The 22,786-nt window shown below is 41.9% G+C and overlaps 3 protein-coding genes across 9 annotated transcripts in view; 2 read left to right on the top strand and 1 right to left on the bottom strand.

Moving 5' to 3' along the window:
- Positions 1-4,347: 4,347 nt before the first annotated feature.
- Positions 4,348-7,865, bottom strand: xkr9 (XK, Kell blood group complex subunit-related family, member 9; the record flags this gene model as incomplete). The annotated part of the gene is made up of 3 exons (XM_083681781.1): positions 4,348-6,237; positions 6,650-6,861; positions 7,555-7,865. The coding sequence occupies 3 exons, from the start codon at positions 7,863-7,865 to the stop codon at positions 5,615-5,617; spliced, it is 1,146 nt and encodes a 381-aa protein (XP_083537907.1). The 3' UTR covers positions 4,348-5,614.
- Positions 7,866-10,356: 2,491 nt separating this feature from the next.
- Positions 10,357-17,549, top strand: tram1 (translocation associated membrane protein 1). The gene is made up of 11 exons (XM_083687584.1): positions 10,357-10,630; positions 12,077-12,140; positions 13,179-13,300; positions 13,462-13,578; positions 13,693-13,751; positions 14,224-14,308; positions 14,484-14,554; positions 14,780-14,884; positions 15,240-15,383; positions 15,623-15,774; positions 16,008-17,549. The coding sequence occupies exons 1-11, from the start codon at positions 10,508-10,510 to the stop codon at positions 16,079-16,081; spliced, it is 1,116 nt and encodes a 371-aa protein (XP_083543710.1). The 5' UTR covers positions 10,357-10,507; the 3' UTR covers positions 16,082-17,549.
- A 2,097-nt stretch (positions 17,550-19,646) lies between these two features.
- ncoa2 (nuclear receptor coactivator 2) overlaps positions 19,647-22,786 on the top strand; it is a 55,051-nt gene continuing 51,911 nt past the window's right edge. For 6 of the 7 annotated variants that reach the window (XM_083680168.1, XM_083680172.1, XM_083680173.1 and 3 more), the window contains exon 1: positions 19,672-19,791. The gene's annotated coding sequence lies outside the window, so the exon portion shown is untranslated. Of the gene's footprint in view, positions 19,792-22,786 lie in introns of all 7 variants that reach the window. The other variant, XM_083680169.1, reaches the window with a different exon arrangement.

The following is a 22,786-nucleotide window of genomic DNA, read 5'->3' on the forward strand; positions in this document are numbered from 1 at the left end:
ATGTAAGGGGAAAAACACGTTGGGTTCCCTTGGCCAGGTTAATCAAGACAAGCTTCCTCTTGTGGGTGGTGTGTGTATGTGTGTGTGTGTGTGTGTGTGTGTGTGTGTGTGTGTGTGTGTGTGTGTGTGTGTGTGTGTGTGTGTGCACGCTCGCGCACATGTAAACACATTGCTCTCTCCCTCCAGTCCATTGCTGTGCGTGCATGTGAGTGTGTGTGTGTGTGTGTGTGTGTGTGTGTGTGTGTGTGTGTGTGTTGCTCAATCTCTAGCCAGCCCATTGCTCATTCATAATATGCAATCTTATTTTCCCGCTGATTGTATAGGCTATGCATGGACTGCATGAAAAGCCCATAGCCCTCAGCACGGCCCAGCATAAATAAACAGAAACACTCTATAATCCATCATCCTGTGTGCTGTGGGAGCATGCCCAACATAAACATGGCTTCTGTTTTCTATCTATGAGAGGGGCTGTGTGAGGGCCGGGATGGGACAGACGCAGGATGGGTAGCAGGATGCTTGGTCCAGACTCACTGATTGTCCATGACTGTGAAACACAAAACCACCTGCCCTAAATTAGGACTATACAAATCAGCTTCCCTCCCAGAACACTTCCCTTTGTTTGTGTCCTTTTGAAGTTAGTGTAGATGTACAGTAGTGTGTCCATACTAGATTTGGTTCCTTTTAGTATTTTTTTAAGTCAACCTCTGGGCTTTCAATTGAGCCAACTGAAGAGTAACTGGTATGTTCAGTATTGGAGAGGAAGGTAAGGAACCAAATCTGGATCAGAATGATCCGTATTCTTTTTGGAGATGCAGGATCAGATCGAGCTGGCTGATTTCCCCTATACTAATCAAAATCTGACAAATAGATCTGATCCTGAATTGCAAAAAATAATCTGGATTATTCTATTCTATTATTCTAGATTCAAAGTTTTGAAATACTGGGCCCTGGAGACTCAGTGGAAAGGATAAGCCTGATTGCACCCGCTATGGTTAAAAAACATATAATCACACTTTTATACACACAGCTACAGTGGACATATCTAAGTAGACACAATCATTCGATTTTCCATGTGTAAGAGCTGTGTTATTCAAATCTAATCAACCTGTAATAACATATTCTGAGTTTTAGTTGGCTTCAACACAGCATCTTAGCTCATGGAATCATTAATTAATTACTCTCATACTTACCACTTTATCAAGCTGAAAATGTTGCGTTGTTCATTACTTTGGAATAATAAAGCTTGGTTAACAGGTAATCTGTTTAGTACTAATTTGACATCTGTTTAGCTGTGTGGGAATGTATTTGTTCATTTGGAAAATGATAGAGGAGTTTTACAAGTTTCTAAAAACAGGCATAGAATACCCAACCTTTGACTCAAGGTCATGAATATGACCATTTACAGAGACATCACACAAGTTGCTCTGAATACCTCTACAAAAAGTGTGCATGCAAGTGTGTGTGTGTGTGTGTGTGTGTGTGTGTGTGTGTGTGTGTGTGTGTGTGTGTGTGTGTGTGTGTGTGTGTGTGTGTGTGTGTGTGTGTGTGTGTGTGTGTGTGTGTGTGCGCGCGTATATGCGAGTGCCCTTTTAAACCTCCCCGTGAATGACAACCAGGTGGATGTATGCGGATCCATGGGCCCAGCCCACTGTGTAGAAAGAGATTAGTGACGTGCCCTACATTGTGTCTCTGGATGCGATCAAACACAGGCCTCTCTGGCAGGTACAAAACAGTCAGTGTCAGGTCTCTAGTAATGACTGACCTCATCACCATATTTCTGCAACAGCCCAGATTGCTTTCCCTCCTCCAAACCTTCTCATACTATGCCAACAGCAGCATTGGTCTAAGTACTCTCTGGGTTAAGAATCCCAGCTGCAACCATCACCGTGCTATAGTGGCTACAGCTCAGGCCTGAATATACAGTACCAACATAATGTAAAAGTAAAACAAAACAGACTATTTCTCATTCATTGTATGTTGACTTTATTTACAAAACCTTCTGGGTAACGTAGTGCCACCCTCTGATCACTAACAAGCGGATTGCATTTAATTAGCCTCCACTCAGTCCCCAATCTGTCACTGCCCAAGCTAATTTGTTAGCATGTGTGTGCTGTGATTAAAGAACCTTCGGTGCCCTCGTCTCGTGGTTCGTAACCCCCTCCCCCATCTATCCTCTCCAAATTTGGGGAATTCTCCAGGAATGAGGCAAAGGGCCGATGTCAGAGCCTAGTCTAGCAGACGTTTACAGATCTGCAGCAGCGCTAATGCATCTGAGGCGGTGCTGTGGCAGTCAAGTCATAATAATTAAAGACATACTGCATCTCAGGGCTTCATTAATCATGGTTTATATGGACTTTGAAGCCCTAATGAAAAGCAGCCTGGCTCTCCGGGTTTATTGTGTCTGTACAAATTGTGGGCACGGCGCGCGCCGGGAATGCCACACTCCTGACCGGCTTTTACAGGAAACGGTGATGGAAAACAAAAAGATAAGATTTGGTGAAAAGCAGTAAAGCCCTAGCAGTGGTTACACAGCAGTCACAGACTGGCAGGGGGGTTGTGACTGTTGTTTATTTAGACCGTGAATGTGATTCATTCAGAGACAACTGAGTTGTTGACAGTGGAGAGAATTTGCAGAGTGTTTGGGAATATGCGAAGCATTTGTTTGAGATAATAAAGTGCAGTGAGAATGGGATGCTATTGCTGATCTTTAGTACATATTTACAGTTGAATGATGAACATGACAAGTCCACTACAGAATGTTAAAGGTTCAGTGATTACCTCAGTCCATCAAGGATAATCTCTCCAATAGGCCTACAGTAATGAGAAAGGAGAACTGATACATATGCATGAACTTACTCAAAGTTAAGCACATAAGTCTCTATGGTTTCTCAGTTAAACGTAGGCCTATAGTGCTGACAAAAAAAACATTTTGCATTCCTCTAAACCTGCTGTGTGTAATCATCTTTGATTTCCTATTGGTTTCTCACATGTTCACGCTGTGCTGTCAGGGACCTGTAGAAGAGTGCATTAAGAGTAAGATCACCTCGAGAGATTACAGGCTATTAAACTCTGAATGCCAGAAGTGGAAATGACCAAGCAGTGTTGGCAACGCCAGAGTTCTCTCTCTTTCTGCTGGTTCTCTATCAGAGAGAGAGAAATAGAGAGGTTCTTCTCCCCTGAATGGGATGTGACTCGGAGCTGGTGTCATGGTGAGCACAGCCAAAGACTGTGTGGCCCATCAGTGGGATGAGGCCTGAGTTAGAGCAGAGTATAACTCCAGCACCAGACACATGCATCTTCTCTGCCCAATAAAATGTGTTCCTGGTGGGTTTTATACAGCATTAGCTTGCTGAAATCATGGAAATACACAGTACTCTAAGAGGAGAACATCCATCATCTGAAGGGGATGAAGTCGTATATTTTGTCCCACTAATGAAGAGCAACAGAGAGAATCCTCCCTGCGGGTGCTAGAGGTTCCTGACTCTGGTTCCTTACATGGCCAGATAGAGATGGTTGTCGCCAGAGTGTTCTATAAGGAACATTGGTGTTACTATCTTGCCTTGTTTGAGGGACAGAGTACCATTGCTTTCTGAGTTCCATTGCTTTCTGAATTTAGGGTAACCTGACCATTACCTACACCTAACCCATAATCCTAACCTTGACCATAACCGACACCTAACCTCTAATCCTAACCTTGACCATAACCTACACCTAACCCATAATTCTACCCTTGACCATGACCCACATCTAACCCCTAATCCTAACCTTGGATTAAGTACACATAGCTCACATACTTGCACAACAGCTCTGGTGGAAAGAGAGAGAGGAAGCAAAATCCAGATTTTCTGGAAGGGAATAAAAAAAGAGCAGCGATTTAGTCTTTCATGGCAGACATTTCAGCGGAAAGTATGGCGGCTCTGGCCCATCCATTGCAGAGTGTGGGCTATACACTGAAACCAAACTCTGTGTCGTAACTACCTGGCCACAATGTACCTCCTCAACAGCGCAATTACTTAATACAAAATGTGTCGTTTTATAGAGTGCCCCTGACAGGGGACAACTGTCAGATGAAAGTTAAGTGCCTTTTTTTTTTTTTTAAATAAACAAAAAGTCGAGAAGACTCGAGTTTGTCTGAAAAAACGTCAGTGTTTATTTGAGAGCCAACTACCGTTTCAGGCCTCTGTGGTTTGTCAGCATTCTTCTCAGGTGAGCTAACGCTCACGGCACACGTCAACCTCAGCCCCGGTCTAGAGGAAACACCATGCTCAGCTCTCTCAGTTGGCTCGCACAATATTTTGATGGTAGTCAAAACAAAATTAGCCTGTATTTGTTATTCCTAATTACCTCTGAAATTACCCTTATGAGTGTTCAATATTTCTGGGGTGGGGTCAAGGTTCTATTGCCATCTTTAATCCCAATGATAATTGTGATACATAAATAATAGGCCCACACTTTTTTTTGTTTCTGAATATGGGTTAGGGTTAGGGTTAACTTTTTACTGTACACACACTGCTCAGGATATAAAACACAAACATAGCAAACACAAAGTTCAACAGTTACTCTTCAGAAAGTGTAAATTGACTGAGTACTTCACCTAAATGGCCGTGGAATACGCTTTGATAAACAATGGTCAAAACTGTGTTAGTTCAAGTACTATGCAATACCTGAACTGAATAAGAACGTGATAAATATTATAGTATTTTAAAATTACAAATAATTTCTGTCTGCTATTGGTCATGTCTCAGTTCAGTTATCAGTGGGTGACGTCATGTGAGTTCGGGTAACACTTCAGCAAGTCTAAAGGAATGTCCCTCCTCCTACTTCCCCAAAATGGCCATGAAGAATAGAATAGTCAATCAAGACAACAGTGCCACCCTGTGTTCAGCATTTATCTTGAACATTATGAATCTACTGTACAGGGAGGGGCTGTGTCTCAATGGTGTTCAGTGACTTCCTCTCCTTGTGTCCTCTCCTTCGTCTGCACTGAGACTTGGTGGGTGAAAAGGGGCCCATTATTGGGCTGACCTCCCCCTGTTAAATTCTTTAAAATCACCACTAAAAACAGAAAAGTAGATGAATAAAGGAAGTCACTTGAAAAACAGCTGTAAAATAGTCTGGGACTTTGATCTCCAGATGGTGGGTAAACATGTGATGTAACGAGTGGATCCAAGAGACAGCTGACAAGGGTCAACAGATTACAAGGGAGGAGGAGGGAGCAGGAGGGAGCAGTCTGCAGGTGAGAGGGAGAACTGATAAGATTAGAACGAGGGCAGAAGGAAAGAGAGATGCATAAAAGGCAAACTGTGACAGTAAGAGAGGATGGATAGTTATACATAGAGGTAAAGTATGTCATACCATGTCGTATTATGTCTGTTTACCAGACTGATCCACCAGTCACTGTTGTCTTTCTATACAGCAAGTGGTCCTCATTCAACTGAACAATTAATTAACTAACTAACTAACATTGAAAATAAGTGGTCTGAAAGTGGTCTCATGCAGACAACTAAGTGCTCTTATCTTTCTTCATTCTGGGAAGTTTCCTATAAGAGTACGAAAATGTTTCAAGTCTTTTCATCCTATATGCTGTCTTCTATTGGTCTGAAACATAAGAATGTCAAAGCTGTAGGAAACTGTTCATTCGTGTGGTTGTCTCTGGCTCATTCTTTAGTCCATCCACCTCGTCTGCTTCTTGGCACTTCCCTCGGGGGTGTAAGAGGGTGTAATACACAATAAGACAGGACAGCCCTAAAACAGTGCCTCCTATTATCACAAGAATGAACGGAAACTGAATCTCCACTGCCTCCGGTCTCAACAGGTAATGGAGCAGTGGACCAGAAATGTTTATAAAGGTGTAGAACACATAGTACACATACATGGCTATTTTTGTGTCCTGGCCTTTGATGTTGAAAAAGGTGAAGATGAGGATGACTCCTACGATCGCCCTGTAGAGCCACTCTTGTTTTCTGGATGTACAGAAGTCAGTCCGAAGCCAGTAGGCCCAGATGATCCCCAGGACCCAGATGAAGGTCATGGCTAACAAACTGTAGTAACTCAGCACTATGAGCAAACTCAGGCTCATGATGTGTGTGGTGATGGTGAGGAGTTTGTAGAGGAGGTACATGGTTGTAGGGAGGCCCGATGGCATCACATTGATGTGGAGCAGGGATCTGCGGTGACACCGTCGGTAGTCCACTAAGGCCCAGGAGATGCTGAAGAAGGAGAACGCCATGGTGATGTCTGAAAAAAATGTGACAGTCAGGATCTTGAGTCTCATAGATCACACTGTGTGTCACATTCACACTGTGTGACATACTTGTGGTTGTGGTTGATGCTCTTACACACGGACAGATATGTACAGTATGCAGTGCATACAAGTGCTCAGACATGTGTCTGAGCATCACTCTGCGGTGGGACAGTATCACTTCCTCACTCACAAGCTCACACCGTGACTCCACTACCATTCTCTGAAACACCGGATGTTAACCAGCTATGCCACTGAAAAGCTAGCAATTTGATGGCGCTAGTGGGGGTATTTAATCCTGAATTTACCACTTTTACAACTGAATTTACCACAACTAAGTTACACACACACACACACACACACACACACACACACACACACACACACACACACACACACATTACTCACACTGTATGATAGATTGTTCCTTGGGCCCCATTATGATGTAGAACTGAAGAAGGATCTGAGGGGCACTCTCCAGGAAGGTCTCAAAGAGTTTGAGCATGCTCAGATCGGTCGCAAGGCGAAACAGCTCCAAGTGGACATCGCTGTTACCCTCCACAGCATTAGATGGATTAGACCAAACCGTCTGGTAACTCCTCTTCAACAGGTGGTAATACCTAATGGACAGACAGACAGATAGAATACAGAAAGATTAGATAACATAGTTGAGAAACCATTACCCTCCAGGTCAATTTTTACTATTTGACATGGAAAATATGTTACTATTTGCTGAAGGCAACAGTATGAATGCACTATGCACATGGACCTCTTAGATATTCATAAGACAACACAAGCCTCAATATATTTATCATAATGTCCCTATGTTGTAATTCCGGTCTGTATAGTACAGAACATAATTCTACCACCACTCTGCACTGTCACATGCTTCAGAAGTCATTCATTATCAACCGTAGGACATCAACACCTTCCTCTGAATTCCTGTAAACGAGAAGTGTTGAACAAAGAAACACAGTTGTATGGAGTTCCTGCATTCCAACACAAGAGAGTGTGGGTAGATATAGTAGAACAGTGTGTCCTCTTATCTTTAAGTCCATGAGTCCATCAGGGCTCCTGACTGTGATGTTTAATCATGACAGCTTAAAATCCCTCACTGATGGTTCTAGTGGGAGTGTTTCATCTTGAGGACACACACTCGTTTGATGATGTTCAAATTTTCTTTGATATATGATCTTCTCAGTGATCTTAAATCATGCCACTAAGACAGAAAGCCAGACTGATCTTAGAAGATCTCAACCAATGACCCGGTAAGGTACATGTCAGGTACTGTATAATCCCTCATCATCACGTACCTGGTGAATACTCCTATTTGCATAACGTGGAGGCCAATAAGTCTACTCTTGGACATCCCGGATATGAATGGTTCTCCCTTGATGAAGACATTGTTCATATCATCCTTGTACCATATGTAGCTGAATATCTGTGTGCCCAATGTTCCAACAAACACAAACAGAATGGTCAATGCTGACCAGTGGAGCTCTCCTTTTTGGAAATATCGCACTGCTAGTATAATGTCCGTCCCGATGTCCACCACGTAAAGTACCAGCCCAAAAATGCTGAATATGACTCGCAGTTTAGTGTATCCAGAATCTGAGTGGGTCATTTTTGCAAGTCAGTTTTCACTTTGTGTTATAGGTAGATGTGTTACTGTAGGCAGTTGGTTGAGGGGTCAGTAGAGTTGCTGTTGTGAGATAGTTGTCCTGGACAAGAAGAGGCTGTCCCCATGAATGACTTTTAAAGCCTGTCACCTGTAAAAACATGCAACAATATACTTTATATCGGCAGTTACAGAAATATAGCATTTTACAGAAAAAACAAAACCTCATTTCTATTTGTGAGAGTGAATCATTGTAACTGTTTGCAGACAGATTTGTGTTTGCAGTCAGAAGAGTTTTGTCCCAGAGCTCACATTGCTCTTTATGAGATAAAGCAAACTCTTGATAAGTGAACTGCATACTTAACAAATAATCAATTTCAGTTCATCAACAGGTCAATTACATAACCTACTGATGCCACTGCTCCGGTCTGTGATATTCATTCTTACTTTCTAATGAAATACATTTCTGTCTCATTTGCTAGACTGTGAGACTGCATCCCAAACATGTAGTTTCTTGGTAGTTTCAGTTCCTCCAGAGTCCATAAAGGCAAGAATGTTCAACTGCTTAATGAATGAACAGACTTTCTAGAAATCATATTCAATGGCAAGTTATTCTTTGTTCCAGAAATCACATTTCATTATATACAGTACAAATAATAAAACATATTTGTACCTACCAGTGTCAGTCATCCATACAGCTTCACTCTACAGTCAGAAAGGAAAGCAGCACTCAAAGTCTTTATTGAAAATCATGTGACAAGCTCCACCTTTGAGTAGAACACACATCCAACTGACAGCTGGAAAGCATTACATAACACAGTACATCTACAGTGACTAACTAAGCAAGCACGCAAACAAACAGAAACAGAACAAATAGAAATAATGTAAACAGTGTTGCTTGAAAGTATGTAAACCCCTTGTGCTATTAGTATACCAGTAGATTCTTGAACAGAATGTCAAGCCATCAGAGAAGCCATCAAGAATGGAGTGTGTAATTGATTCCTATGCAAATCAAATTCCTATGCAAATCAGAGACCCTATAAAACAAAGTAATTCCAAAATTACATGAACTATTATCCTTGCTTAAAGATGGACTCAACTTATGGACTCAACTTATCGAGTGATTTGTTGATGACATTTTTGCATTTTAGCTAATTTTAAGAGTGTCATAGCAAAGGGTCTGAATACTTATGCACATGAGGTATTTCTGTATTTAAATTTACTGAAATTTTGAAAAAAACGTGTTTTTGCTTTGTCATTCTGGGGTATTGTGTGTGGATTGATGGCAAATTCTTTTAATTTAATCCATTTTAAATTGAGTCTATACCACAACAAACTGTGGAAAAAGTGAAGGGGTCTGAATACTTTCCGAAAGCAAGTATTAAATAAACCACTTTTGTTAAATAAACAATGAAACTATATCATATTTTTTTATTTGGAATGTCTTTATTAGATTTACATTTACATTTTAGAAGTTCATTTTAATATTTTATACAAAAATAATGACCATCCCTGTAGGGTTCACAAACTTTCAAGCAGCACTGCATATAGAATTAGTGGTGACTTCAACTTGCTCACCTAGAGTATAGGGCATCATCTTAATAATTGATAGTTGAGAACACACACACACACACACACACACACACACACACACACACACACACACACACACACACACACACACACACACACACACACACACACACACACTGTTAATTGTCATGTCTCTGATCGCCTCTGCATGCCACAGGAGCTGAAGAACACATTCTTAACATTATTGAGATTACACCTCATAGGTGAGCAACTGTTCCAAGAGTTAGCAGTCTGTATGTGGGCGTGTGAATACCTGTGTGTGTGTGTGTGTGTGTGTGTGTGTGTGTGTGTGTGTGTGTGTGTGTGTGGCCTAAAGCCGTGGAGAGGGGGGGGGGGGGGGGGGGGGGAAGAGAGGGGAGAGAGATATGACTCTCTAAGGCTCTGACCTAAATTAATGTCATGATGGAAATTAAAGAGCAAAATTAAAGAGTATTGCACAACTCAGCACAGCTATTCTATACCCTCCCATTCTAGACATGGGATACTCAAAGGACTATTTCTGCTCACACACAGGGGAAACACAGATTATCATCAGATGTCACTCAGAGGTCCTGCATGTGAGGAGCAGTAACCAGATTGTGGGAATCAAACATGTCACATGGTTGGATTGAGTCATCTTGCTTACTCAACACAAAGTTTTCTGTGCATGGACATAGTATTGTCCCTTTTGATTATTGCGGCCACCGGTTTTGATTGAATATGGCCCATAATAATAGCCTGTGTATGGCTATAATCAAAAGCATCGAGCACAGAGGCCGTGGAAGAGGCTTTTGCAACAGTCTACTAGTCCGCACTCCAGACACGCAGGGGGCGGTAAACCGAACAGACAATGTCTCGCTCTGTGCGTAAAACTGTTCCCTCGCTGAAGCGCGTCGGCTGGAACCTCCCACAAGAAGAAGAGTGACTCGCTATTCATTTGCTGGCCCGTGGTTGTGAGACGCAGGAGAGGGCCTGGAGCGTTCTATGACGGGCAGATAACAATACTGAATACGTGGTCATCAGATTGTCTTTCAGATTGAGTCGCGCCACGAAAGGTTGCTTTAAAATACATCAAAATGGGGATCCGAAAAAAGACCAACAAGAACCCGCCGGTGCTTAGCCACGAGTTTGTCATCCAGAACCATGCAGATATTGTTTCCTGTGTTGCTATGGTGTTCCTTCTTGGACTGATGTTTGAGGTAAGTCTGGTCTACAGGTTAAATGGAGGTTTCTGATGTTAAAACAGAATGTTGTTCTTTTATGGATAGCCTAATCAAATGTGTCAAATTGTGGAGAAGACGCCGAATACTCTCCATCTCTCTTGAAAATGGACACGGCTGATGTCTTCTTCTATGTGCTACTTCCTATAGTGACACATTCAAAGTTTCTGTTTTTAGTCTTCTTATTATTCATAAACGTTTTGGTATTCAACGGCATCATAGTCTCTCTCCATGAAGGAAACCGCGTATGGTATTCATGTTCAAGATTGGTCACCCATCTCGACCTGGGTTGCCTTATTGTTCACGTCTGGTCAAGGCAAGCTACTTGTTAATTTGATTAATTCGGTGTAGTCTTTCAATATTATGCACTGAACATATGAGAGTAGTCTGCGGGCAAATATGTAATTAGCTAAAACACTGCATACGTTGTTACATTGTAGTGGTGATGCTGCAAACACTCACATTTACACTTCAGCATGGTCACTTTTATGCGCAGATCAAGTGTTACGTGGCAATCACTGAGCGATTGAGAGCGCTGTCATCGTAGAAACCCGCTCGTTCGAAAAACGAAAGTTGGATTTGGAACGTAGATTAGCCTACAACCAATCAGTTTATACAAATTGTATATATCACTTTTTTACATCATTAAATTCACTTTGTGTTGTTTCTGTACTGAATGTATCTTTTTTCCTTGACTTTGGCATGGTCCATCCTTACTGAAAATCAGCGCCAACATTGAGTTGACGACGCATCATGGGAGTTGCAGTTTTTGGCAGGATGTGCTAAAGCCCATGTAGCGGGCATCTCAAACAGGCTTACACACAATGCAGTTCCATATCAATCTTATCATTATTTTGCCCACATTAATTATGTCAAGAGAATATCAATAATTTCGACCATAGACATAATAGTCTTTGAAGACCCTAGTAGGCCTACATCAGTGGAGGCTGTGGAGATAGAAATTTGAGGATGCGCTCATAGTAATGCATGGAACAGAATGAGGAATGGTATCAAATGTTTGATACCATACTTCATTATATTCCATGCATTACAATAAGAACGCCCTCAGATTTTTGCCTCCCCTGGCCTACATTCAATGTCAGACTGAGATAATTGATCATCTTCATTGTTCACAGGCTACTGCACAGTAGATGATTATAGCCTACTTGATGCTGTATGTATAACACACCACAGTTCCCACAGAGAGGACATGCTAATGAGAAAATTGTTGTGGTTTACCCAAGTCAATGACTCAGATGCCCAAGTCAACAACTCCCCATGTTAGATTAGAATAGATTCAACTTTATTGTCATTGGACAGAGTACAAGTACTGAGACAATGAAATGTAGTTTGACATCTAACCAGTGCAAGAGACATGATATTGTAGACAATGTTCCATGTTAACTTTCCCCTTTTGTGATGTAGGTTACCTCAAAGGTTGCCGTGTTATTCATAACTGTCCAATACAACGTGACCATCACAGCCAATGGTGAGTTTATATATGACCTTATTTTAAATGAATGATGGCCATGTTGAAATGAACTGGGTTCAGTCTGGAGTTTTACAGTAATAACACTACAGCTAGGCTTTTTTTTTGGTTTGGAGATTCTTAGGTTTCATTTTTATTTTTGAATGGAATGAATGACAAGAAAATGTTCTCTTTTGACATCTCTTCTAGCTCTTTGACTGTGTGTTTTGAACCAGTTTGTATAGTCAGCTCTGAATGAAGACACATGGGTATATCATTCTTGAATTTATAGCACAAGAAGTATCTAATTAGGATTGTAGAGCTCTTCTCGTATGGCCTTCCAGAAGCTCTTTTTTTCCACAAGCACTTTTTTCCATAGAGCTATATTTAGTCCGCTTGATTTATAAAGTTCTCTTGTGGCAAGGTTGTTCTAGGCGAATCGGGGCTAAGGTGTAATACAGGCCATTCAAGCCTTGTTCGTCTCAAGGTGAACAGTGTTTTTTAACTGTTAGTCCCTAGCGGTCTGGTCATATCAACCTATGTCCCAGGTGCTGATGGAGTGTGTTGTCCTTATCATGGTGTTGGATTGTGTTTGAGCAGCATGCACTCTTATCTGAGAGAGTTTCCATTTTCAGCAGCTCCCTGTAACTCATTAACAGCATGGCAATGTATACAATGAATTACTAACAGTAGCACTACATATCACAGTAGGGAATTCGCAAACTTACTCACTTTTTTTTGCGGTGTTTTTGTAAGATTATTTCTTAGGATGTTGGGCCTAGTTTTGTTGCTGTAGTTCATCATCCATATGTACTGTAGCTGCAGAGGGAAAATGAGGCAATTTCTTGTTTTCCCCTGATGGGTTGAAACAGCCCCTTTCCTCAATAGGACACTGCTCATGCATTTTTAAATGGCTAACATCTGGGCATTCTCATAACAAATCAGGGAACCCCCATTAGCATCTAATGTTGACACCTTCGTCCAGCTGTCTATTTTCAGTGCACACCCAAAATTCAATGTATGATTCTAAGTGTGTGTGTGCGCGCGTGTGTGTGTCAGAGGGCCCAGAAGAGACAGCAGTGAACTACTTCCATCATGGCCTCAAGGACCTGGCTACCATCTTCTTCTACATGCTGGTAGCCATCATCATGCATGCCATCATCCAGGAGTATGTGCTGGACGTAAGTGAGAATACAGACACACGCTCACACACTGTTTCCTCATCGTCATACTCTTATCACAAACAACTAGTGTCATAGGCCTGTAATCAGTGTCTTTTGGCAGCTGAGTATAATGATCAGTATTGCCTCTAATGATTCTTCATTCATTTGTTTATGTGTAGAAAATCAATAGGAAGATGCATTTCTCTAAGACCAAACACAGCAAGTTCAACGAGTCTGGTCAGCTCAGTGCCTTCTACCTGTTCTCCTTCGGCTGGGGAGCAAGCATCCTGCTCTCGGTAAGTGTCTTTATGCCAGGCTCTACAGTTGACTCAACTATCCTGTGTATCAGAAATACATTTTGTGCATGTGATTGAGTCCACTCGTATGATCAAAACTTCGATTCACTTTAGGAGAATTTCCTGTCCAATCCCGTCAGTCTGTGGGAAGGCTACCCCCACACCTTAATGCCGTAAGTACTGGAGGAGTACGCTGTTGCCTTGTTCGAAATGTAGTGAGAATTTAGACTTGATGGATGTCCTTGTAGAGGTTGGATACCTTTTGTGCGCACAATTCCCAAATAACTCTTTGTAACATTTGGTTGTAATCGAAATAAGAGAGAGGAGGTTTCAAAAGGGAGCCAGTAAATGTAAAGAAAATCCAAAGACAAACATTGCTGATAGCCATGTCTCTGGAGCTTTGTTTTTGATGACACATCACTCTACAAGTCATTCTCATTTGCCTGTGTTAGCTACAATTTGCATAGACGTTCACAATGGAATGAGATGAGACTGTTCAAACGCATTTGTATGGCGTCCATCACATCACTCACATCACATAAGTGCTCATAAGAGCCCCTGTACAAACCAATCTGTCTGATTATGCTGTAGTAAGTTTGTTTCATTGGACAAATTGATTTTGAAATTATGTATTTGGTGCTGCAGGTTCCAGATGAAGTTCTACTTTATCTGTCAGCTGGGCTACTGGCTCCATGCCCTCCCTGAGCTCTACTTCCAAAAGACCAAGAAAGTGAGCACATGCAAGTTGTTTCTGGGACTTCCTGTTTGAGTTCATGCTTCCTGCTTGTTTAAGTTAACATTGTTTCAGGGAATTCTGTTGACAACATTTGACTGACGTTACTTATCTTCATCTCAATCTAACATTGTGATGGTGTTTGTTGTCATGTCTTCTGTTTGTTGTTTAGGAGGATATTCCACGTCAGCTTGTGTACATCTCTCTCTACCTGGTCCACATCGCAGGAGCCTACACCCTGAAGTAAGAGTTTATCACTGGCACACATTATAAAGTCCCAAATGGCTTCCTTCCCTTGTCTCCTCTCCTGTGTGTCATGTGACAGATAAAAGGTTACGATATTGCTTGAAAGTGTTTTTGGACAAAGATGAAAGCAAGGGAGACCCAATGCATCAAACCATCTCACTGTAGACCTTTGTTGTGATAACAGAGGGGACTAACTATGGCTGTTTTGTGTCTTCCATCCAGCCTGAACCGTCTGGGTCTGGTCCTGCTGGTTCTCCACTACTTTGTGGAGCTTCTGTTCCATGTGTCCCGCCTGGTCTACTTCAGCAACGAAACCAGACAGACCGGGTAAGATTCCACTACATCCAGTTATTGTTGTTGTAGATGCCGTGCAAGGAACTGGCCGCTGCATTTTTTTGACATGGATGATGGATGCTAGCTTACGATGCTAAACCCCAACGTCTGATGGTGTTGGTATGTCCTGTGGTTGGATGTGTATGTCTTGGATAATTGTCACGTTAATTAGATGTACCTGACCAGCTTAAACTATGTCTCCAAAGCTCTATTGGAGACCTCCCAGAGTGAAGGCAGTTAATTGGAAAAGGGAGTCACTGAACTGTGTGTGTGTGTGTGTGTGTGTGTGTGTGTGTGTGTGTGTGTGTGTGTGTGTGTGTGTGTGTGTGTGTGTGTGTGTGTCTCCTAGGTTCACCATATGGGCCACACTGTTCGTCCTTGGGCGGCTGCTCACCCTGTCCTTGTCTGTTCTCACTGTGGGCTTCGGCCTCGCCAACGCTGAGCAACAAGGTGTGGATCTGGCTGCAGGAAACTTCAATGTGCTCTTAGTTCGGTAAGTGTTTGTAGGGAAATTCAAGTGGGCGGAGGGAGAAACACTTAAGAGTGACTCTAGACTGTGAGTATCATCGAATGAGACGGATGGAGTTCAAAGTGATTTCAGTTAACCAGAGGATGTGTGCCTGTACTTTTAAATGGCAATTGGGACCACTCATTTTTGAAGGGACGAGATTGCTGAAGTTAACCACTGGTTGGCGTTGAGGGAGTGTTGCTAACCCTGTTCTCCACACACAGGATCACAGTTCTGGCTGGCATCTGTGTAACTCAGGCCTTCATGATGTGGAAATTCATCAACTTCCAGCTGCGCAGATGGAGAGAGCATGCACAGGCGCAGACCCTGAAGAAGAAACCAGCTGCGCCCAAGAGCAAGTCGAAGAAAGACAAAGGTGAGCATGGAATCAACAATGAAGTGGTTTGATATTCGTAGTCATAAGCTTTTTTTCATATCCGTTTTCAAATGTTATCATGCGTTACTAAAATGGTCATTTTAATAATCATTTAAAAAAAAAAAAAAAAAAAAATATATATATATATATATATATATATATATATATATATATATATCCTGTGCAAAACGGTTTATTCACATGATGTTGACCTTATTTTCTCTTGTTTGCAGCTAATGGAGTGAATGGATCTGTGAGCGCCAACGGAGCTGATTCACCAAGAGCACGGAAAGAGAAGTCATCATAAACGAAGCCCTTAGACCCTCGATCCCTCACCCCTTTAAAAAGAGGACCCCTTTTCCTCCTGTCCCTCCCGTGGCTGCATCCAGCCATCTCATCCCACAGCTCTATCTACTCTATCTGCATCTTCAGCTCCCACAGGACTACAAATCCTCTCCGCAGGACTACAAGGGCCAGAATGCATTTAGCTTTACCCGCTTGTTGCCAATATCCAGTGTTCTTGATTTCAGAATCATGACTCTGCTGTGCCATTACAGTAAAAAAAAACAAAATGAAAGACAAAAAACAACATAAAAAAAGAACGTATTTAAAAGTGCCTATTGATACCAATTGTTTTGTACAGGGTGTACAGATTTCAGGAATGATAATAATGACAATTCAGTGTTTTTCCAAGTCAGAACGTTTCATGCATTTTGTCAGATATATTTATCAGATTGTATGCTGTGTAACACTGTGTTTCCATTTCACTTGCAAAGGGCTTCTCGATTTCATCCGCATCATGGAGTCATTAGCACAGAATCCCATGCCATGGCCCTTGTTTATTTGCTAATTAACCCTGTCTGTATTAGGAATTTAGTTGCACATTTATACCTTTCCTTGTCTCCTTTATTTCACGCTCATTGATACTGTAATATCCACCACATGCTGTGACTTATCAATTGCTTTTTGGACAATGAGCATGAAATAAAGGGATGAAGGATAGAGATCCAGTACTTTGACATAATCTTTGCTTCAGGCTGTGAATGTTTTAAGGGCCTCATTTGAATACTCTTAACATGCATGCTTCCTTCCTCCCTTGTTGAAGTAATCACTGATCTACCATCGTTGGATAGGTCAAAGCAAGCCTTCACATGTCTTACGCTAACCCAGTCACTGCCAGAGCAGTGATTACTCCAAGGAAGGGAGGATTGACTGAATGTTCATGATATTTAAACAGGGGCATGGCTATGGTAGGTAGATTCTCTGCCCAGCATTGAGCAATGTTGACAAAGGAAGCATGCCAGCAAAGATGTCAGGGTACCCTGTTGCAGAATAGAGCTCATTCAGGATGATGTAATGTTCTAGAATGTTGGTGAATAAGCTCCACTTTCTACCTTCACTAGCTGCTTTTACTTGAGACCATGTAAAGCTGGAAGCATATTTCCTTATCAACACAATAATCTCAGAGTTTGATGCTCATGTCTTTAGGAAAGGTTATGCTAAATCATGGCCCAGTTTATGGTCAACCCAGTAGGAATGGTTTGTTGTGTACTTTGCCCTGTATATTTTGTCTCCTTTGAAAATGTCCACAAGAATATAATTTGTCGTAAAAACATATTGGATTATGTATGAGGAAAACTTGTGTGTTCTGTTTTATGTCCCCGCCACAGTACGTGCCAAATGAGAGGTCTATAGCATGACATTGCATAAATACACGCCTGGTCTTTTCCTTTTAACATGCTCACTTGTTGCTATTAAAATAATTTACACAGACATTATTCTTCGTTAATTGATCTCAGACACTATTATACAAAAATATAGTTACTGACAATGGAAGGTTTGTGTATACAATCATATCGGTAAAGGGTGGTATTTTTACGATCAACACAAATCCTCCAAGAGTGTAAACCACTGCAAACCACACGATGGCGCCATGGTTCGCATTTTATCTTAAAAATGTCTTCATCTATTAGTGAGTTGTAACTGAAATACAGAATTGGCCAAACAAGGTGGTGGCCTTCCCGAGATGTTCATGCTGGTTTAGAGCAGGATATCAATGTGTTGATATTATGGTGTCATCGGACTATCTTCCATCTTAGTAAGTGGTTGAAACCTGTAAACAGTGAGGCTAGATGTGTTGGAATAAATCAGCCAAACAGAGCAGAACCTGTAGGAAACAAAGTGACCTACTTAGCTACCAGCCCAGGAGCAATGTTGATCCATCCTCTACTATTTTTTTTTTTCAGTCACAAACTGAAAAAAATGAGGCCTAACTCTAAGTTATGTCAGCAAGATACAGTATGTATGTCACCTAATGGGTTAGTTAACAGAGACTCCAATTGCATAAACACAATTATAGTTGTATTGTAGGCCAGGGGTTTGCACTATACTGCTACTGATTTGAATGATTTCTTTACATAGCCTACTTTTTAACCACATGTTTAGAGCTAGACACATGTTAAACAGCATGCCCTGTTGACAACGTGTAAGGTCAATTTATTATTAATTAATTTGGTGTAGAGAAATATTAGTTGCCTTCCTTATGTGTTGCTGCACACTCATTTGCCTGTGCTCCTAAAAAGAAAACATAATGGAATCAAATGAATTTCAATAAAATATGGGACTTTTATTATGCTAACGTCACTGAGGTTACTCGCCGCAAGGTTGCTGGAGATCCCCTGAGATAGATAAACACACCAATATGCAGATAAACATAAAACAGTCTTACAGTAAAACCCCAGATGTACAAGTATTCTATTGTATTATACAGGCACACAAATTGAAGTCTCACTCTGCTGTTCGGTGGGTGAAAGGTGGGAGGAGGATGCTGTACTGTAGATTTATCTGTTGCCGACATGGCCGTACAACTGATGTGTTAGTATTTATGACAGACTAAAAGCATTTGCTTGTTGTGTGTAAGCAGTATGTTTCTCTGTCTTTTCCGCAGGATAAAGATAAAGTGACATCCGATGTTTATAAAAACTGTCTTCCCTGTGTTGATGTGCTTCTTGCTATCAAAGAAGGCTGTATGTTTTGCCATCTCCTGTACAAGGTCTACTCTGCTATGACACTGACTGTTAGCACATTCATTGAGATAAGATTAATTTACTCATTTTGTCTGCTCTTCCTGTTATGACTATCATATAGCCTACTGAGTGGCATTGAGTCATTTTATGCCTCTGGATTTGCAGTGTGTGTGTGTGTGTGTGAGAGAGAGAGAGAGAGAGAGAGAGAGAGAGAGAGAGAGAGAGAGAGAGAGAGAGAGAGCAAGAGAGTGAGAGAAAGAAATAGAGAGTGAAAGAGATACAGAAAGAGAGAGAGAGAGAAAGGGACCCTGCATAACAGAGGCACTCTGAGACCATGTCAGTCAGTCCTCTCTGGCACTAGGCCTGAGTCAGGCTCCAGAATGCTCTGCCTGGTCTTTCTGCTTTGCTCATCGCTTTATCTAATCGCAGCAATGGTCATTGTCTGATATGCATTCTTACCCCATGGTGCAATTTTCCATATTTAAAACCACTATAGGCTTAACCTATTGGACAGTCCTACAATTTCAATCCATTCGTTCAACATTCTATTTGAATATGATTTCAGCAGAAAATATTATGTTATGGCAGGCCATACATACATGTCTATTGCGGCTGTAAAGTAGGTTATACGCCTTTTGATTGACTAAATGTCAATTCAGTAGCTGTTTTTGTTATAATCTAGTATGCTCTGCTAAATCACGGGTTCTCATGATAATGCATAGGCTACACATGTCATCACTTTGAGGTTACTCGCCGCAGGGTTGCTGGAGACCCCCGGTAACTGAGTAGATACACTGGTGCCCGTGATGTGTGGGGGAGGATTGCTAGCGAGATAAACAAGCAGCCAGTCAGCGTTGGGTTTTCAGGGAGCAGGAGGAACATGGCGGCGGCACAGTTAGCTAGCAGTAATGCTGTTTCAACAATCCGAAGGTCAGAGCTGGTTTTAACAAACGGGATTTAATAAAGTACTGACTTCAGAAAGTTTGAAATTGTAAGTACGCATGTGGGTTTTCATTACTTGGGTAGTCTACGGTGTTTTTGATGTGAAATGTGTGCCCTAATTTGCGAGGGATTCAATCTCGGTTGTGTGTCAGTACCACTGCGCGTTAGCTTGCTAAGCAAAGCTTGCTCTGCTGCCTGTCCGTCTGCACAGGGATAGCTAGACATTTTTGCCTGCCACTTTGGCGAGTTGTTGGTAAATTGTATTATTCTAGATGCGTGTGCCCTGAATTCGCTACTCGTGTACTACAGGGCGGGGGTCAACATATGCTTTGCCTTCAGATATTAATTCCATGCACCTGCAATACTTTGCTGTTTTCTGAGTGTGCATGTCAGTGACTGAAGTTCACCGATTCTTTCGGGCGACCTAGCACAGCTAAGCTAGCTAGCAACCACACCGGACATCGAGAGTGAATGTTTTCAGAGAAGACCCCCTATTTAGCTAACTATGTTTTGAGCGGGCTTTTAAATTTAGCGCTGGTATAGTATTGCTGATGTTTCGAATCTTCCTTCTCGCTACCACCAAATAAACAACGTTGTTTACGTTCTGCTTCCTATATCAGCGAGTTTAGTGAGTCAGCTTTCTTTCAGTACCATCATGGTTGCTACAATGTTACTCGGTGGCAAAGTTGTAATGCAAGACTAGCGCGTTCTGGCTGTGTGAATAGCCCAAAAGTAACATTGAGTTCCTTTGGCATCTCACGGTATCAGTCTCGTGATGGCTTCGATCCCTGACAAATCCTCATCGAGTGTTCAAACGTTCTGAAGTACGGAGGCTGTCGACAGATGAGGAAGAAGTTGGTTATTATTGAATGTCAGGTTTACTGCCCATCTCGACGAGCACATGACGTTTAGTGATTTGGTGGTAGCGCCTCAATGTTATGGGATTCGTGGGCTTATTTTATTTTTTTAATGAAAGCGGCGTACACCCCCCAGGCAATGCATTTACAATTATTCTATTCATATTTATAGGGCTGAATACAGTATGTGGTAACATTTTAAATTGTAACTCAGCATGTATCATAAAACAACTGTCAGAAGAAATACTTGCTTGATCTCAGTTCTCTTGTTAATTATTTAGTATGTGTCTTGATCTCTTTACAGTAAATGTGTAATCCGTATTGGGATTTCCTTGCTGGAATAACACTGTCCTTGAGTGTTAGTAGCCTAAACTGAGATGAAATGCCCAGATAAAGTCAAAGGGCAGTTTAGGGTCAGCATAGCAACCCCTGCTGGTGTTGTTATAAATTAATTTGGCTTTCAGAATCATAACTATTCAAGCGGACCTTGGGCAGCAGAGGCTTCAATGAATGGAGGTTTTCTTCCTAACCACACTTCAGCTCTCACACTCACTGATGTCTTCTCAGTAGTGATGTAATGCTGTGGTGGGATTTTAAGGTCTGACTTGCCTTGTTGTGCTCTTTAGTGAATGCATTCTCTCTGAGCTTTGCTGCTTGGCTGATCCAGGACTATACTGCCAGACAGCTGGTGTCACTTTGATGTGTATCAACCCTCCTCTCTCCCTTAACGCTGTGGAACGCAGCCTGTGGAACTAGTCGAGCAGTGTCTGTTACTCCCTCCACCTGACGGTGCACAGGGCTCCTGTCACATCACAGGCATGAAGTTTAGCATGACGCGTTGTCTAACTGAATGTGCGTGGCTAGATGTTCCATGTTAGTCGGTCAGAGTAGGCAACAACAATTCCCAGGGCTCAAATCTAATTGAATTGGGGAACAACTGAGGCAGGTGTGGAGTTTTGACAGGCGATGCAAGGAAATCATGAAGTAGGCTTCCTCTTAATTAGGCTTAAGCATGCTAACTCCCCCCACCCCTTTTTTTAAATTTATGCTCTGCTCAAGAGCAACATGATGCTCCATTATGTCTTTGCGATTGGAAAAAGCAAAAACAAGGCACCCTTTAGCAGGATGGATAGGTAATTGTTTTGTTTATTTGTTTTTTTATTTCATGTGGTGATGACTGGTGAGTGTCCTCCTGTGTGTTATCTCTATTTATAGACCAAAACACTCCCCACTGAATGGCCTTGGATTGGCTGTAATGTTCCTCTTACACACTGCTTGAGGCTGTTAGTATCCCTTTGTGGTTTAAGATAGAGGAGAACTCAACCCTCCGCCCCACAGACTCCACTGTGTGGTCGGAGTAATGTAGACCCAGGTTGTGAGTTTTGCGTTCGATAGGATAGTTGTGTCTGTCAGTGTGTGTGTGTGTGTGTGTGGGTGCGTGTCAATGTGCCTACATGCCTGCGTGTGGGTGCATGTCAACGTGTGTGTGAGCTAGGATAGCTCAAGGAGGGATTGTCTCTCTTTGTGACCTTATTATGTTCATGTAGAGAGCACTAGTTGAGGACATGGTGGGGAGTGTTCTAATGAGCCCTGCGGCAGCCCTTTTGAGGTTAACAGGGCTGGTTTCAATTACGCTACAGAGGCACCTAGTTAGCCTACATCGGCTACAGTGTAACAGTTTAAAATGGTTTGTAAAGCCTATTCTTTGTGAAGGTTGTGTATCCAGATGTGTTTTGTATCATGCCAGGCTGCAGGCCTATAGCAATCAGTTTACTGGTGTGTTTATTCACGAGCGTGTGCGTGCGCGTCAGGGTTTCCCTTAGCCGGCAAACACAGGCTTTTGGCCGGTAACAATAATGAAAAGACGATATATAAAATTGTTGTCGGCCAAATGATCAGGGAGACAAAAAACAATATCAGTGTGTAAGAAATCAGTTGTAAGACAATGAACTGTGACCATCATCAGAAAATTATGACAAGGTCGCATGAATCGCCTTCTTGTCAAATGTCTCAAACTGAAGCTTAGGATTGGTTAGATCATTTCAAACGCCCGTCTTGAATATTTTCATGCCCCGCAAAACGTTTTGATGGCAGCAAAATGACTGCAGAGCACAGAGGGGCTATTTTCAATTAACATTGTAGCTAAACTATTTCCTATTTAAGTATTGTTTTTTAATATGAGGAACT

The sequence above is a fragment of the Argentina silus genome, assembly GCF_951799395.1.
Source record: "Argentina silus genome assembly, chromosome: 1".
In the NCBI taxonomy this organism is placed as follows: domain Eukaryota; kingdom Metazoa; phylum Chordata; class Actinopteri; order Argentiniformes; family Argentinidae; genus Argentina; species Argentina silus.